At 41.9% G+C, this 18,968-nt stretch overlaps 1 protein-coding gene across 1 annotated transcript in view; it reads left to right on the top strand.

The window, feature by feature from the left end:
* Window positions 1-18,968, top strand: part of LOC135242443 (NACHT, LRR and PYD domains-containing protein 3-like) — a 56,291-nt gene that overhangs the window by 18,868 nt on the left and 18,455 nt on the right. The window contains exons 4-9 of the mRNA XM_064313525.1: window positions 1,958-2,068; window positions 2,672-2,782; window positions 5,673-5,742; window positions 8,023-8,371; window positions 10,423-12,253; window positions 13,668-13,841. Of these exons, the coding sequence (XP_064169595.1) occupies window positions 1,958-2,068; window positions 2,672-2,782; window positions 5,673-5,742; window positions 8,023-8,371; window positions 10,423-12,253; window positions 13,668-13,841 (2,646 nt within the window). The remainder of the gene's footprint in view (window positions 1-1,957; window positions 2,069-2,671; window positions 2,783-5,672; window positions 5,743-8,022; window positions 8,372-10,422; window positions 12,254-13,667; window positions 13,842-18,968) is intronic.

Below are 18,968 nucleotides of genomic sequence, written 5' to 3' on the forward strand. Positions count from 1 at the left end.
GAGGCATCAATTGTAAAGCGCTTTGGATAAAAAGCGCTATATGAATGCAGTCTATTTACCATACCTACTGGTAAATACAGTGATGGATCTTTAATGTTATGGTGCTGTTCTGCTTCCACTGGTCCTGTTAAGGACAACAGCATCATGAACTCTACCAAGCTACCAGGACATTTTAGCCAGAAACCTGGTTGCCTCTGCCTGAAATCTGCTAGTGGATCTTCCAGCAAAACAGTGACCTTAAGCGCACATTACTATTCACAAATAAATGATTAATTAACCACAGAAGCCACATATTGCAATGGGTACAGTCACCAGACTTGAACTCCATTGAAAACCTGCAGTTTTAATTGAACAGGACAGTTCTTTAGCAAAGATCAAAATATATTTGGATCTGGATGGAGGAAGAGTCTAAGATCCCTCCCAATGTGTTCTCCAGTCTTATAAGAAGTTATTCATAAAGACTCAGTGCCATTATCCTTGCAAGGAGAGGGTGAACAAAGTTCTGAATATGGGGTGGAGGGGGCAATAATTGTGACACTTATTTTCTGGAAATAAATGTATAATCTGAGAAATGTGTAATTTTGGTTGATTCCATTGAATTGTTAATAAAAAATATTTATCAGAGTTTACCACAGACATTTATGTAATACAGTTGTTCATCATTATCAAGGGTGCCAAAAACTTTTAAGGTGGCTGTATAGAACATGTTTAGGGCCTATTTAAATTCTTGATTGCTTCCTGTCAACACCACGGCGTGTTGTATATGCGTGTCTCTGTGTATTAGTGTGTCTATATGTGTGTTCAATGTGCTCTCATTTTGTGTCTTGACAGGTCGGCTGATATGGGATAGAACCCATATGTGGTGAAAACAGATATGATGTGTTCCAGTCTCCTGAAATAGGGGGTGCTGTTTCTAAAATGAATCTCTCAGGGGAGCCAGACACCACAGGAGGAGCCCTCAGCACTGACAGAAAGAGGTACAAATGCATAAATCAGAGTTAGTGTGCTATGAGTTAGAGCTGCAGTAAGAGGATGAGTTTAACTGGAAGCTCTGTCTCCATGTGCTGTGAGTTAGAACTGCAGTAAGAGGATGAGTTTAACTGGAAGCTCTGTCTCCATGTGCTGTGAGTTAGAGCTGCAGTAAGAGGATGCGTTTAACTGGAAGCTCTGTCTCCATGTGCTGTGAGTTTGAGCTGCAGTAAGAGGATGCGTTTAACTGGAAGCTCTGTCTCCATGTGCTGTGAGTTTGAGCTGCAGTAAGAGGGTGAGTTTAACTGGAAGCTCTGTCTCCATGATTTGTTCACAGGGCCCAGGTAGAAAGAGCAGGGTCTCCTGTACCCAGTTGTATGTCTTTGAAGAGTGAAGAATCAATGGGGAATCCAATCAATTTCAGAGGAGAGTTACCAGGTGATTCAAGGTAAATGAACAGGTTCATGTTGACACTGTTTAATTAGACCTAAATCTGACTGGCTAATTTTTGGGGGAGGTTGGGAGCTCCATGTCTCATTCAAGTTTAAGTCGGTGTATTATGTCATATTCAGGTGTAGGTGGGTGTATGATGTCATATGCAGGTGCCAATGGATGTGTTATGTCATTTTCAGGTGTAGGTGGGTGTTATGCCACATTCAGGTGTAGATAGGTGTATTATGTCATATTCAGGTGTAGATTGGTATATTATGCCACATTCACATGTACATTATTATATTATATGCAAGTGTAGGTAGGTGTTTTATGCCACATTCAGGTGTTGGTGGGTCTATTATGCCATATTCAGGTGTAGATTGCTATATTATGTTACATTCAAGTGTAGGTGGGTGTGTCATGTGACATTCAGATGTAGATAGTATGGTAAACTATATGCAGGTGTACATGCATGTAATATGTTATACTCAGAAGTAGGTGGTGTATTTTGTCATATTCAGGTGTTGATGGTATATAATCCATGATTTGTTCACAGGGCCCAGGTAGAAAGAGCAGGGTCACCTGTACCCAGCTGTATGTCTTTGAAGAGTGAAGAATCAATGGGGAATCCAATCAACTTCAGAGGAGAGTTACCAGGTGATTCAAGGTAAATGAACAGGTTCATGTTGACACTACTGTTTAATTAGACCTAAATCTGACTGGCTAATTTCAGGAGTAGATTGAGAGCTCCATGTCTCATTCAAGTGTAAGTGTGTGTATTATTTCATATTCAGGTGTAGGTGGGTGTATGATGTCATATGCAGGTGCTAATGGATGTATTATGTCATTTTCAGGTGTAGGTGGGTGTTATGCCACATTCAGGTGTAGATTGGTGTATTATGTCATATTCAGGTGTAGATTGGTATATTATGCCACATTCACATGTACATTATTATATTATATGCAAGTGTAGGTAGGTGTTTTATGTCTAATTCAGGTGTTGGTAGGTATATTATGCCATATTCAAGTGTAGGTGGGTTTATTATGCCACATTCAGGTGTTGGTGGGTCTATTATGCCATATTCAGGTGTAGATTGCTATATTATGTTACATTCAAGTGTAGGTGGGTGTGTCATGTCACATTCAGATGTAGATAGTATGGTAAACTATATGCAGGTGTACATGCATGTAATATATTATACTCAGAAGTAGGTGGTGTATTTTGTCATATTCAGGTGTTGATGGTATATTGTCCGTGATTTGTTCACAGGGCCCAGGTAGAAAGAGCAGGGTCACCTGTACCCAGCTGTATGTCTTTGAAGAGTGAAGAATCAATGGGGAATCCAATCAACTTCAGAGGAGAGTTACCAGGTGATTCAAGGTAAATGAACAGGTTCATGTTGACACTACTGTTTAATTAGACCTAAATCTGACTGGCTAATTTCTGGAGTAGGTTGGGAGCTCCATGTCTCATTCAAGTGTAAGTGGGTGTATTATGTCATATTCAGGTGCCAATGGGTGTATTATGTCATTTTCAGGTGTAGATTGGTATATTATGTCACATTCGCAAGTAGATTATTTTATTATATCCAGGTGTAGGTAGGTGTATTGTGTCATAGTCAAGTGTAGGTGGGTGTATTATGTCATATTCAGGTGTCCATGGGTGTATTGTGTCACATATAGATGTAGATTATTATATTATATTCAAGTGTAGGTGGGTATATTACGTCATTTTCAGGTGTAGATGGGTTTTTTATGTCACATTCAGGTCTAGTTGGGTGTATTGTGTCACATTCACATTCAATATATTATTTTACTATATGCAGGTGTATGTAGGTGTATTATGTTATATTCAGATGTAGACATTTATGCATACATTTATTTTGGCAAGTAAACTAGGGCATCTACTTTCTTCACATCAGAGGGAATTTTAAAACAATGGATTAGAGACAGATTTATTTCAGCTTTAATTCACTTTGTCCAAATTCCAGTGGGTCAAAAGTTTGCAAAAGTTTAAAGTTGATTGTCTCTTTAAACAGTCTGGAAGATTCCAGAAATTGATTTCATGTCTTTGTAGAAACCTCTGATTAGCCAATTGTCATAATTAGGAGTTAACTGGGAGTTATTTGGTACCTGTGGCTGTATTTAAGGGCCTGCCTTTAGAGCCTTTGCCTTTTTGCCCTTGATACCATGGGCAAATCCAAGCAACTCAGCCAAGAACTCAGAAGAAAAATTGTGGACCTCCACAAGTCTGGTTCTTCTTTAGGAGCAATTTCCAAAAAACAGAAGGTATAAAAATCATAAAAATCATGGGACCCCACAGACACTGCATTATTCAGGGAGGAGGCAGAAATTAACTGCCAGGACTGACTGAACTGAAACATTAAACTGAACCACAAGACAACAACAAAGGAACTGGTGAAGGAGTTGGAGGGAGCAGGTACCAAAGTATCTACATCCGCCATTAAGAGAATCTTACATCGCCATAACTTGAAAGGCTGTCACACAAGGAAGAAGCCCCTACTCCAAGACCGGCATAAAAAAGCCAGAATGAAGTTTGCAGGTGATCACCAGGATGAAGACCTAGCCTTTTGGATGAGTGTTCTCTCGTCAGATGAAACAAAAATTTGTGTACTGAACTGAAACAGCGTGTCTGAGGAAGGAGGCCCACAAACATAATGGAGTTACACCAGTTCTGTCGGGAGGAATGGGCGAAAAGTTTGGCAAAGTATTGAGAAGCTTGTGGATGACTAGCCCGAGCGTTTGATTCAAGTTAAGCAATTAAAAGGCAATTAAAATGTAACGTATTGTTTCTCCTGAATATTTTTTTCCATTGAGTTCAACAGGAAAATTAATGAGGAGAAACAATTCTTGAAGTATATACTGCAGCAGCATGATGGTTTGAGGCACATTTGATACCTTGGACCCTTGATGACTTAAAGCCATTTAGCCAACAAATGTGCTCCATACTGTATCAGCATAATTTACAGCTGAATCTAGACCCACTCCCCAATTCCTATAGATCCATTCAAATGTAAAGAGTTTTTGTATCGCTTGTAGGACAACCTGAAAATAAGATATCCAGACTGATGATGTTGATAGGTCACAGACATCAGGAAGTCATGGCATGCAAAGAATATGCAACCAAATACAACACATGACTTTTTTATTTGACATTATGTTAATTTGTCTAAAACAATTAAATGGGGGACTATGTATAAAAAGTGCTGTAATTACTACATGGTGAAACCAAAATGTATAAGAATACCCTAAAAAGCTCTGAGTCTGCACTTTGGCCACATGTGAATTGTTTGATTACAAACTGAGAAAATAAAATATTAAATCAGACAAAAGCAGAAAAATGCAGGTGGTTTTAATGTTGTGGCTGATTTTTGCGAGGGAACGCAATAATATTTTAAAAACAAATATTCTCACCCACGTCCCTTTAGGGGCTCCGTATGTATTAAACTATTTACATGGATATGTAAATACATATTTTTGGTTTGGCGGTGAATGTATCTGTTTTAGGTATTACTACAATATCTAACAGGGAGTACTAAACATCTCCCCTACTAAACAGGAAGAATACCTGAAAACCCCCCAGTATCTAGAAGAAGATCCAAACAATTGGTGGTGCTGGGGTGGTGGAGGGTGGGCCTAATTCTGAGCAGCAGCAGTGAAGCAGGCAAAAGCAGCGCAGGCAAGCAGCAGCACTGAGAGGTCTAACTGTTGGCTTAAAAAGGCGCTCCATTGGTGATGTGTGCCTGTGATTGCATGGGTAATAGGAGAGTGTTGTGTGTATGCAATTGGATGATTGTGAAACGCGTTGTTTTGGTCCGCTGTGATTTCTGAGTTTCCTGACAGAACTTGCTTTGTGCATTCTGTGCCCACCGGTCATTCGTTTCTAACTCTGATGTGTGTACAAGAGAGAAACTACGCAAATGGTTCAGTACACAGTCTGAAAAACAGATTCTTCTGGATAGAGCTGCTGTAAGAGGATGAGTTTAACTGGAAGCTCTGTCTCCATGTGCTGTTAGTTACAGCTGCAGTAAGAGGATGAGTTTAACTGGAAGCTCTGTCTCCATGTGCTGTGAGTTGGAGCTGCAGTAAGAGGATGAGTTTAACTGGAAGCTCTGTCTCCATGTGCTGTGAGTTAGAGCTGCAGTAAGAGGATGAGTTTAACTGAAAGCTCTGTCTCCATGTGCTGTGAGTTAAAGCTGCAGTAGTGGGTGAGTTTAACTGGAAGCTCAGTCTCCATGTTTTGTTCACAGGATCCAGCAGTCACTGAAGTCCAGCTCTTTTGAAGAGAAGAGTTCAGATAAATTATCTTCCGCAAAAAAGGTATGAGATCTTTTTCTAGTTTTTAATGGGTTATGTGTTTTCTTTGTGCAGTAAATTCATTTGAGTATATATAATGCCTATATAATATAGTATAAGGATAATGTTTAAACGTGCCTAACATTGCCCTTAACATTAATAACATTTCACCTTTTTTATATTATTCATGACCATCCAAAGCTGAATATCACATGAACACAATAAACCAGCTTTTTACTTAAACGTTTAAAAAATGTAATAAAATATGCTCGATTTTAATTATTTTAGTGCATAGTGTAAAGCATGCGGCACATGTATATTTAGGTTTCGTCCAAACCCACTTATACTCGTTTAACAGTGGATTATTTGAGCGCAATGTAAGGCACAAGGTTCCAATGGGCTGAATTTACTGTCTTAATTTATAGGTGTGTCCTGGGCATAACCATGTGATAAACCAATCAGCATATCATCTCACATCTCACATTCCTTCTAAAAGCCACCTGCACTTGCACCTTGGTGGATTGATGATATAATAGTGGATTTAAAAAGACTCAGGGCTCTATTTTCATAAACCAAATGTGATGGGAAACGCAAGAGTAAGCGTTGGTGGTATCGCTCTGAGGGCGTGTCGGCGAGAAATTTGGTAATTTCACAACGCCAATCTTGGCGCACCTGATGACGGTATCGCTAAAAGGCGGGTTTAAATGTCCAAGGTGTGTTTCTATGGGAGCCAATCAAATTGTCGTTCTCATGCTTTAAAAAAAATCCAGTTGGAACGCAATTGCTCCATGCAATTTCATAATGAGCAACCCAAACACACTGGACCGTCAACGACAAGAGCGCTTTTCCGCACAGGAATCAGCAATACTTACGACAGAAGTATGGCTGGACCTCTCCGGCTGACCAATGGTGTAACTTCATAACTCGGCCGACCAATGGTGTAACTTCATCACTCACAGACATTTGCGCTTGCAGGGCTGGCCCCACTGTTGCGGTCCAGCCAAAAACAGATTTACCTGTCATAAAGACCTGTTCCTGTGCGAGTCCATTAAAGTTTGGAGATCTAAATAAAAAAAACCATCATGCACAGTGAATCCCGCAGACCGTATTTGAAAATAAATCATAAAAAGGTCATTTAAAATGTCGAAATAAATTCAGTATTTGCTGGGCAATGTTGTAGATTTTTTCACTCAAATAAACCATTCCGTTTGCTTGGCTGGCTGTAGATGAAGCAGCTCTTCTGCCAGCTGATTCCTCCTCGCCCGTGCTGCTGGGGTATCTCGGTTCATTAATATGCTTCAGCACATACAGTTCAGCATCCCGCCTTCTAAAGTCCTATAATGTGTCCTCATTTATGTCTGAGACATCCATGACTTTGGCAACGTTATGCAACACACAACACACCACAAAGGATATTCAGGCCTTCTAAGGGCTGTATTGTAAAATTCCACCAGACTTATGCAAACATCTGAAGTGTATTTTCAGCATTCCATATGTCCTCTCTATTGGGCTACAGTGCATGTTTTTGTGAGTTTTTAATTGAATGACTATTCACACACTCTTATATTATCGTCAGCCATGTCTTTAAAGAATAGAATTGTCCCCTAACAGCCACCCCTCCAGGAGGGGGATTCCCCCAGAAGACTGCAGGAATGACAGTTGGTCAATATAAAGTAGTCATGTTTTAATCCAGGATAATCTGCAAATACATGTGTAACCATACACTTATCATCGCAAAACTTCAGGGTTACTGTTCACATGTATTATGGCCCATTTTATTTGTCATGTTCATTCATTATTGTGATATAGCACACCTCTTCAAGTGTATATTTCACACTCTGATACAGCACACCTCTTAATATGTTTGTCTCACCCTGAAACAGCACACTTCTTCCTTGTTTATTTCTCACTGATACAGCACACCTCTTCATGTGTTTATTTCACACTGATACAGCACACCTCTTCACTTGTTTATTTCACACTGATACAGCACACCTCTGTGTTTATTTCACACACTGATACAACACATCTCTTCGTGTGTTTATTTCACACTGATACAGCACACCTCTTCATGTGTTTATTTCACTCTGATACAGCACACCTATTCATGTGTTTATTTCACACTGATACAGCACACCTCTTCATGTGTTTATTTCAGTCTCTAATACAGCACACCTCTTCATGTGTTTATTTCACTCTGATATAGCACACCTCTTCATGTGTTTATTTAATACTGATACAGCACACATCTTCATGTGTTTATATCACACTGATACAGCACACCTCTTCATGTGTTTATTTCAGTCTCTCCTGCACACTCTAATGAAGCTGAAGAAGGATGAAAAGCTGAAACTGTTCCAGAGCCATCTGAGTCAGGATTTCCCTGAATGCTGTCTTGAAGATCAGAGTCTGCCTGAAGATCCTACTTGGCTGGATATGTTTATGAATTTTATTAAGGAATTGTTTGACAGTCATGAAGTTGATGATTACCCAGAATGCACTGAGAGAGAGCAGGAGGATCCTGAGGCCCTGTACATGGTTGAGAAGATGCTGGAGACCTGTGGCAGTGAGAGGTCTCTGAAGATCACAGTCCACATCCTGAGGAACATGAAGCAGGAGGATCTCGCTGATTCACTGGAAAGACATGAGCACAGTAAGATCTTTTTCGTTGCTACTGTGTGTCAATTAGAATTTTGAAAGCAAATCTAACAGTGCAAATCTAACAGTGATCAATGTTCTGATTTACAGCATCTATACTTTCATAATACTGTTTTACATTGACAATATTATGTACTGCATATAAAAGGCCAAAAATAACATTTATTTATTTTACATTTAAATGTATTAAAATATTGCCTCAAGCTGTGATTACAATGACAAGCAAATGAACAAGATTAAATGTCCCTGAGGGGGGGGGGGGGTTAAAGGCAGAATCTTGTGCTCAAATACCAGTAACTAGACCACTGTCCCATTAGACAGTCTGCCCTGAGTTTGTATCCAGGAATCAAACTCAGCAAATAGGAATAAAGGTATCTCATAAAAAACACGTTTTCAACGTACAAAAATGCCAAGTTACTCAAAAGTATTGATATCAAAATGACGCCAAGTTACGGTACAAAATGACTTGAAAGAATTGAGGAAATATTGGGTAGCATTGCTTTGGAATACATTTTATTTAATTTCGGCGAGGCAAGATAGCCTATATTGTTTGTAGTACCGTAACTTGGCGTCATTTTGATATCAATACTTTTAATGGCAGGCCTGGATTTTGGCAGTCTGAATGAATGAGTTATAGACGGTGTATTTCTTGTATGTGTGAGTAACTTGGCATTTTTGTACGTTGAAAATGTGTTTTTTATGAGATCATTTCTTTTTGCAAAGCGTTTTTTTTATGAGAGTGAGAAATGTGAAGTGACCCTGTAAGAAACGGTTGTGGATTATGGCTATCCTTGTGTGAATTTGTACAGTCTGATGAGCGTGTACCGTTTAGCAGTTTCGGTTTGCTATATATGTAGAACAGTGGCTGTGACAAAGGGTGCGGTGGCGTAAGTATAAACGCATCAGAAGCGCAGGTGAAATATGGCTGGTGTATGTACTCACGGATTTGACTGCCATCCAACGAGCCTTGATTGACAAAAGAATCAGCAAGCCTGTAGAATTAGAGCTCCCTAGGTCGCAACTTGTATTCCCTTCTGTCCTGCTCCGTTGTCTGTTATTTTGTGGAGATGCACTTTTAGTGTTTGTAAGGTTTATAAGGCATTTTGATAGGCTTATCTGTAGGTAGGAATCCTCTTCGCTGTTTTGCTAAGCTAGAACCGGAAAACTTGATAGTGGAGAATAGGAGCAGATGCATATGTCCCAGCAGGCTTTGCATATGAGAAAATAACAACAGTGTGAGAGAAATTAGGATGAAATGATGAAATTGCATAGTTGAAACAATATGTTTTTAGCAGAATGGGCATGTAGGTGAAGGTTGACATGATCACAGACTATAGTGCGGAGTAAATAAAGTGACCATGAGCGAGCTTAGTTTCCTTATGGAATGGTATATATAACTGCCGCTATAAAATAGTAGCTGTTAAAGTGGAGGGTTAAGTAACGTGTGAAATCTATTGCACTGATGTGCTTTTCTCATATTCATTATTAGTAGTTATGCTTATGAGTGAGTCATGATTTTAAATGTAATGTTTTAATGGGGAGTTGCAGAACGTACATACGTAGTAATTGTTTGTATGTGGCTAGATAGAGAACAGGGCGAGGTAACATGAATGTAGAAACGTGGCGTTTGCTGATAAGAAGGTTTTGTACGGTAGCCAAGTGAAGAAATATAGTTAGTAGAAATGGCACAGTGGTGAACTGGTGTAACTTTTAAATAAAAGGAATACATTTGCCGTCATAAAATGCATATGGGTGGCCGTGAGTGAGTTTTGATAAAGCAAATATAAAAGCGTAAGAAAACATTAGTGTAAAAGAGGAAATTATCTGCCTGAGGGCGAGTCGGGATTCAGTCCTCAACCGGAGGTTTACCAGTCTGTGACTTTGTTAGTGCAGCACCATGACATAGCTATGCAATGTGTGAAATATCATTAGCAAACCTGAGGTAGCTCAGGAGGTAAGAGCAGTTGTTTCTTCTTAAAATCTGTTATTGAAAGGGAAATTATTATCTTATTTTAAACAATTATTTATCATATTTCCTCTTTTCAGATGAATCCATAAAGAAAGCCCAGCAGGCACTGAAAATTCATCTGAAGCAGAAGTTTGAGTGCATAGCTGAAGGTTTAGCAAAGCAGGGTCACCCAACCCTCCTCAATGAGATCTATACAGAGTTGTACATCACAGAGGGGGGAAGTGGGGGGGTCAATAATGAGCACGAGGTCAGACAGATTGAGACACCATCCAAGAGACAAACCACACAGGAGACTGCAATCCTCTGCAATGACATCTTTAAGCCTTTACCTGGACAAAAGAAACCCATCAGAACTGTGCTTACAAAGGGCATCGCTGGCATTGGGAAAACCGTCTCTGTGCAGAAGTTCATTCTGGACTGGGCAGAAGGAGAAGCCAATCAGGATGTTGATTTCATCTTCACTCTCCCTTTCCGAGATCTGAATGTGAAGAAGGAAAGAGCATTCAGTCTGATGCAACTTCTGCAGCACTACTTTCCACAGCTGAAAGAGATCAAAAGTGTTGAAGGTGATGAAGTCAAAGTTTTATTTATTTTTGATGGTCTGGATGAGTGTCGACTTCCTCTAAATTTCCAAAGCAATGAGAACTGCTGTGATGTAACAGAGTCATCATCAGTGGATGTGCTGCTGACCAACCTCATTAAGGGGAATCTGCTTCCCTCTGCTCTCCTCTGGATCACCTCCCGACCAGCAGCAGCCAATCAGATCCCTCCTGAGTGCGTCCACCAGGTGACAGAGGTACGAGGGTTCAATGACCCACAGAAGGAGGAGTACTTCAGGAAGAGAATCAGAGATCAGAACCAGACCAGCAGATTTATCTCACACATAAAGTCATCCAGGAGTCTCTACATCATGTGTCACATACCAGTCTTCTGCTGGATTTCTGCTACTGTTCTGGAGACAATGTTGGGTAAAGCAGAGAGTGGAGATCTACCCAAAACTCTGACTGAAATGTACACACACTTCCTGCTAATTCAGACAAATGTAAAGAATCAGAAGTATCATAACACCAATGTGACAAACTCAAAGAAGATGTCAGCATCAGATACAGAAATCATCCTGAAACTGGGGAAGCTGGCTTTTCGACAGCTGGAAAAGGGCAATCTGATATTCTATAAACAGGACTTGAGAGAGAGTGGCATTGATGTCAGTGAAGCTTCAGTGTACTCTGGGGTGTGCACAGAGATCTTTAAAGAGGAGTTTGGAGTGTATCAGGAGAAGACTTACTGCTTTGTTCATCTGAGCATTCAGGAGTATCTGGCTGCCTTCTTTGTGTTTCATTCATGTGTAAATGAGAACAGAAATGTACTCAGAGCAGAAGAATCTAAACCTCACAGTGACAGAGTGCAGCTGTCTGAGTTACACAGGAGTGCAGTGGATCAGGCCTTAGAGAGTAAGAATGGACACCTGGACCTTTTCCTCCGATTCCTTCTTGGCCTCTCTCTGGACTCCATTCAGACACTTTTAGGAGGTCTTCTGGCACAGACAGGAAGCAGATCACCTGTACCAGACCCACAGACACAGACAGAAAGCAGATCACAAAGCATTGAGAAAACAGTCCAGTACATTACGATGAAGATCAGAAAGGAGTCTTCAGCAGAGAGGACCATCAATATGTTCCACTGTCTCAATGAACTGAATGTCAACTCTCTAGAGGAGGAAATCCAGAATTCCCTCAGATCAGGAAAACTTTCTGATACAGAGCTGGAACCAGACCAGTGTTCAGCTCTGGCCTTTGTGTTACTGATGTCAGAGGAGATCCTGGATGAGTTTGACTTGAAGACCTACAACACATCAACAGCAGGTCATCAGAGACTTCTACCAGTAATCAGGAACTGCAGGAAGGCCATGTGAGTATTATGTCATTAATAATGTAGATGATTGACCACATCTTTTCACATGTTCTTTTCCTTGTCAGAATTAAGCCTTACAATTTACAATTAGGTCACATTAATTGGCATTAGATAATGTAGTTGCTAACATGAATTCATAATGAATACATTCATGAAGTTCAATAAAATTGTCAGACAAGTGAGCTAGTGCTCTCATTTAATGTTCTTAATCCAGAACATAAGCAGCATCAAATCCCAAAACTTCTCACTTTTCATTTATTTTATTTGACCTAATTTACGAATTATTTGCGAAGACACCAGTTTACTAATAAATGGTGAATTTGTTGAAAGTGAAAGGCTGTGACACACCCCTTTTGTGGACAGAAGAGTTGGACACAGGGAGTTGTGGGAAAAGGATTTCACCGGCGTTTACTGTGGGCTTAGCGAGAGAGAGACTATTCACAGAAAATAATTAAACCAAACAAAGTTCTTCTCCTTTCCCCCTCACAGGTTCCAGGTAACAAAATAATCTAGTAAAATAAAATTTGCATGAGGGTGCAGCCATCTTGGAACATGTTGTGATGTCACTGGCATGATTAGTCTCGTCTGCTCAGTTCCTATTGCTAGATGGTTGACTTTCAGTGAGCTCAGCGATGAATCATGAGAAAAGAAACTAAAGAAAAAACACACGGAGGGTCCCTTTGTATTTCCCCAGGGTGCTCAAATGACTATTGCTACACAAAACTATCATTCATTTTTACAAACTGCCTCTGATGAGACCACAACCACTGTGCTACTGGCTGCTCTAAAATGGCAGAGTCCATCTGTGGGACGGGGCGATGGGTCTGCTTGTTCTTCAGACCAGAAAACCGACTGAAGCCAGACGCTGTGGTTGGATGGGAGGACAAAATTAGTAACTAACTTACCTATGATAGAATAATCTAGCTGGCTGGCTGGTAGCTGCCGGCTATGTAGCATGAGGAACCGACAGCGCACAAACCAGATTTGTGTTGATAAACAACCATCTCTCTCTTCTGGGTTGAAAGCTCTTTGGTTTTCCCTATGGTGATAGATGACAAAGGGATTTGACATTTGTGCAACCTCATATTTATACCCCAGTGATTCAGGAAATGATGAAAGGCAGTTCCTGCAACACATTTTTAAAAATAGAATAGCATCACAAATGCCACTTTGTTTGGTTTTATTTTAAATATATTTATTTAGGGGTGAGAATAATAACCCCTATCATTTTTTGATAAAAATACTATTAGTAAAAAAAAGTTTCTTATACTAGAAATGAAGTAGTTTTTCCAAACGTTTCAGCAGAACATTTTAATCATTAGGTGTATTGTTTCTCCTATACAATCATTTTTGCTTATTTTCATGAAGAGAGCCAATTACCTGAGTTGAATGTGTAAACTCTTCTTTGCAGAATGAACAAGTGTGACCTCACAGAGGAGACCTGTGATATTGTGGCCTCAGCTCTCCAGTCATCAAACTCACCCCTGAGAGATCTGGACCTCAGCTACAATAACCTGGGAGATTCAGGAGTGGAGCTGCTTTGTGCTGGGCTGATGAGTCCAAATTGTAAACTACAGAGACTGGGGTGAGTTGGGTTGTGTACTGCGTAACCTTAAGTAAACAGAATGAGTGATCATGTGTGTGTAAGGGTTTGGATTTTGTCATTAGGGGGAAGACAATTTCACTGACTCAATTTCTAAACCTAAAACCTCCATGTTTATGTGTGAATATGGGTTTGCATCATAGACTGTACAAAAATATTGTGACATCACCCATTGACTCTCCATGGGCTTGGTCAGAAGTGTATTGAAGCCCGGGAAGGGTAGTTTGTGAGCATCGCCATGTTGTACAAATTAGAGGGACATGAAGTCCACTAAGCACATGAGATACAGTGACTCATTAGTGACACAATATGTCCCTGATTGGTCCACAAAATATTACCATCTTGTTCAAATAGCACAATAACTCTACAAATCGGCATATGGGGAGACATTAGATGAAGAATAAACGCCTATTGCGGCTACTTTTTCTTGTGGAAAAAAATTATTGACTTTGACAGAGAGACTATCTACTGCTGCCAGTCATTCATATAAGTGCTCTCTGACATTAAGAACTTCAGTCATACGAGGTAATTGTACTGCTTCTCCAGGAATCTTGGGATTCATAGACTTATGCACCAAATTTAGCAACTTAACCTGTAAAATATGCAGATCTTGCCCCCGAAACTAACAACTATCTCTAGGATCAACCTAATTAACGCTTACCCCATCTGGGTCATGAGACTAAATGTCTAATCCCGGGGCATGACCTCTAGATTATTTTATTCAAAAACATTTGGATCCTTCTGGACATTGACTCTAACAGCTATCCCAGAGGAGCTGCACATCCTGCTAGTGAAACTAACAATATGCCCAGTGAGTAACGCTTGGGCCACACTGCTTACCTCACGTGTGCGTGGCGGCTACCTCGCTGAACTGCTGCGGCTCGCACGCATGCGTGTGTCCACACCGCCAGCGTTGCTGCTGCAGCACTGCTACTGCCAGTCCTATCTTTCTACATTGAGTTTGCCTTTGATAATGGCCATCAATAATAGAACGTTTGATTTCATTTCATTATAAATTTAATTTATATTTAGTTTACACAGAAAAAGGTTAGAAGTGTGTGCTCAATTGTAAAAATAATAATAAAAGAAATAAATAAAAAAATATACAGCAATCCCTCTTCACATTTTTTTCATGTCTGTGACATATTCAGATATAGCCTAGACATTGAAACTATAGTGAAAGGAGTCAGTTATGTCATTTTGCTGGTATGATGTCAATATGACTATCAACAGCTCTATTCACTGTCTATTTTTGCTGAGAACTGCACGCCTCACTCGTGAAAAATAGGCTCCATGCCGAAACTCTAGATGACGCGCCGCAGCAGCGAGGCTCAAGTCGCGCCTCAGACGCCCGTCTCACGCTGGCTGTGTAGCTGCTCTAAGTTGTTAACATGGGCCCCGAAATGAGAAGCAAGAGGTTCCGCGACCGTCACACACACGCGATGTAAGCAGTGTGGCCCGGACCTAAGATGCACATGGTAGGGGTGTTACCACAAAACTATATGTTTCTGTTGTAAGCTCAGTTCTCTGAAACATCGAGTGGGGAATGACATTTGGCCATAATCTCCACAGTAGCATCCAATTGCCCCAAGTCTGGCTCTGACAGACAATAGAATGTCCAATGCTAAAGGAGGTTACTACCCTTCTGGAAGAGCACACTACTACTCTTCAGTGAACATATTCGCTTCTCGTGAGGGCAGTCTTAATGGATCTTTCCACTCAATGTTTCAGGGGTTATGGCAACAACCTAAAGTTCTCTTTCATCATCTTGAGTTTGAGATCCACTTATGGGGAGATATGGACAACTCCCAGATTGCCCTATGCTCACAGCTCTTGCTCGATTGCTTGTGCCTGACATGCACTTCCTGTTTGTGGTAGAAAGAGAGATAAGATAGTGTCTGGTGGAGTTTGGAAAAGTTTGTTACAGGATTGTATTGTGCTTTCAAGTGTGTATTTGATATTTAGTTTCAGATTTTAAAAGTAAAGTAAGATTGTTTTGCTCTCAGGGTGAAAATCTTTGTTGCCATCAGGCGACAGGGAGAGAATGTTCCACTTTTTTCCTCCATTAAGCATTTGGCTAGCAAACTAGCCGGTTAGCTAATTTGGCCATCGTCTTGCTGAAGGGAGGTTTTTTGTGGTTGTTCATTACATTACATTACATTATAGGCATTTAGCAGACGCTCTTATCCAGAGCGACGTACAACAAGTGCATAGGTTTCATGATGTAGAGGCGCAAAAGAAACACTAGAGTGAAGTAAGGATCGTAGTGCCAGAAGTGACCACATCGATCAGGACTCCAACCCTGTAGAGTAAGCTTGTTCAGCAAGCAAGAATCCTACCAAGTACAAACTAGCACTGGAATCACACCTAATCATACAAAAACAATCCTGCCAGATACACTAACATAATCAAATTATCCTAGCTAGATACAGTGAGCTGAACTATAGGCTAGAGAGGGGTGGGGAGAGGTGCAGCCTGAAGAGATGAGTCTTCAGTCTGCGTTTGAAAGTGGTGAGATTCTCTGCTGTTCTGACCGTCACGGGGAGGTCATTCCACCAGCGAGGGGCCAGGACAGACAGCAGACGGGAGCGGGAAGTGCAGACGCGAAGAGGGGGAGGTGCCAAGCGTCCAGAGGTGGCCGAACGGAGAGGTCTGGCTGGTGTGTAGGGTCTGATGATCCTCTGAATGTACCCTGGTGCTGACCCCTTAGCTGCCTGGTATGCAAGCACCAAGGACTTAAATTTGATGCGAGCCATAACAGGCAGCCAGTGGAGGTCAGTGAGCAGGGGGGTGACATGGGAATGTCTGGGGAGGTTGTAGACCAGACGCGCTGCAGCATTCTGGATGAGCTGCAGGGGTCTGATGACGGATGCTGGCAGACCAGCCAGTAGCGAGTTGCAGTAGTCCAAGCGGGACAGGACCATCGCTTGAACCAGGAGCTGGGTTGCGTAGGTGGTGAGGAAGGGGCGGATTCTCCGAATGTTGTACAGGAAGAACCTGCACGTTCGACTCACCGCCGTGATGTTCTGGGAGAGGGACAGTCTGTTGTCCATCACCACTCCAAGGTTTTTTGCGGTGGGTGATGATGACACCACAGTGTCCCCCAGGGAAATAGAAAAGTTGAGAAGGTTAGAGGATGGAGCAGGGATGAAGATCATCTCCGTCTTGCCTGGGTTCAGCTTAAGATGGTGGTTATCCATCCAGCTCTGGATGTCCCTCAGGCAAGCAGAGATGCGAGCAGAGACCCGAGTGTCAGAGGGCGGGAAGGAGAGAAAGAGTTGGGTGTCATCGGCATAACAATGATAGGACAACCCATGGGCAGAGGTTACAGGACCAAGAGATTGGGTGTACAGGGAGAATAGGAGGGGACCAAGGACAGAGCCCTGGGGAACTCCTGTGGCAAGGGGGCGAGGTGCTGATACTGCACCAGCCCAGGCGACTTGGAAGGAGCGACCGGAGAGGTAGGACTCAATCCAGTCAAGTGCTGTGCCACAGATCCCCATAGCTGCCAGGGAGGACAGGAGGATGGGATGGTTGACGGTGTCAAAGGCAGCAGAAAGGTCTAGGAGGATCAGGACAGATGAATGGGAGGCTGCTTGTGCGGCGTGAAGCGACTCATTGACCGAGAGGAGTGCGGTCTCTGTCGAGTGGCCAGGTCTGAAGCCAGACTGGTAGGGGTCTAGGAGGTTGTTCAGGGAGAGAAAAGAGGAGAGTTGATTAGAAGCAGCTCGTTCAATTGTTTTGGATAGGAAAGGGAGAAGGGAGACAGGACGGTAGTTCTGGATGACAGAGGGATCCAGAGTGGGCTTTTTCAGCAGTGGGGTGACGTGGGCCAGCTTGAAAGAAGAGGGGAAACATCCAGAAGACAAGGAGGAGTTCACGAGGGAGGTGACATATGGGAGGATGTCAGGTGTGATGGTCTGGAGGAGAGAGGAAGGGATGGGGTCAAGAGCACAGGTGGTAGGGCGGTGGGAGAGTAGGAGCTGAGAAACATCAGAGTCAGTGAGGGGAGAGAAAGTGGAGAAACAAGGGGAGGGAACAGAGCTGGGGGAGTGGGGAAGGGTGGTGGTGGACGTGAAGGAGCTGCGGATGTCTGCAATTTTCTCATCGAAGAAAACTGCAAAGTCATCTGCAGCGAGGGAGGACTGAGGTGGGGAAGGAGTGCTGAGGAGAGAGGAGAAAATGGAGAACAGCTGATGAGGGTTAGAGGCAGATTTATGAATTTTTGTTTGATAATAATTAATTTTGGCAGAGGTTACAGCGGTAGAAAATGTAGCTAGTAGAGACTGGTAGGCAGACAGGTCGGATTGAGCCATGGATTTCCTCCACTTCCTCTCCGCTGCACGTAGGCTGGCCCGGTTGGTTCGGAGGGGGTCAGACATCCACGGACTGGGAGGGGACGAGCGTGCCTGCCTGGAGACTAGAGGACAGAGAGAGTCAAGTGCTGAGGAGAGCGAGGAAGACAGAGTGGAGGATGCGGAGTCAGGGGGAAGGTTGGAGAAGGATTCAAGAGTGGGGAGTGAAGCAGTGACACTGGAAGCGAGAGAGGAGGGAGAGAGGGAGCGGAGGTTACGGCGGACCATGACAGTAGGAGTGGATGGAGGGGAGGGAGGGAGGGGATGTCCAATGCTAAAGGAGTTAGCATAGCGTTCACATTCCGAGGAGTAAATTTTAGCTTTCGGTAGATAGTTTTTTGCTTATTGTTACGTGCTAACATCAGCCATAGCATATTATAATCCAATTCCAGATAAATGTTGGTTGTATTTTGACCTGTAAATCAAATATGATCTAGTACAAGGGTTATTTCAGTTATTACTATTCAGTAATGGCTATTTAATAAAGGTTTAGTTAGTTTATTATTATTGGATTGATTAATGTTAATAGATTTTTTTTCAAGTTACTAATTAAACAATTAACATTAGTTCATTAAAAGTGCCTTATTTTTCCAGTATGGTTTCTGCTACTACTTGTCCAGAGCAACCTTCTGCATTCTTAAGTTGGGGTCTTAGTGTCTCCGTCTTGGCAGTATCTTACTCTAGATTTAGGGAGGGATAAGGCAATAATTAGGGGGTAAAATGTGACCAAAGCTGTGTGAGGGTTGCAGGATGA

This window comes from Anguilla rostrata, chromosome 16, assembly GCF_018555375.3.
Source record: "Anguilla rostrata isolate EN2019 chromosome 16, ASM1855537v3, whole genome shotgun sequence".
Classification (NCBI taxonomy): Eukaryota; Metazoa; Chordata; class Actinopteri; order Anguilliformes; family Anguillidae; genus Anguilla; species Anguilla rostrata.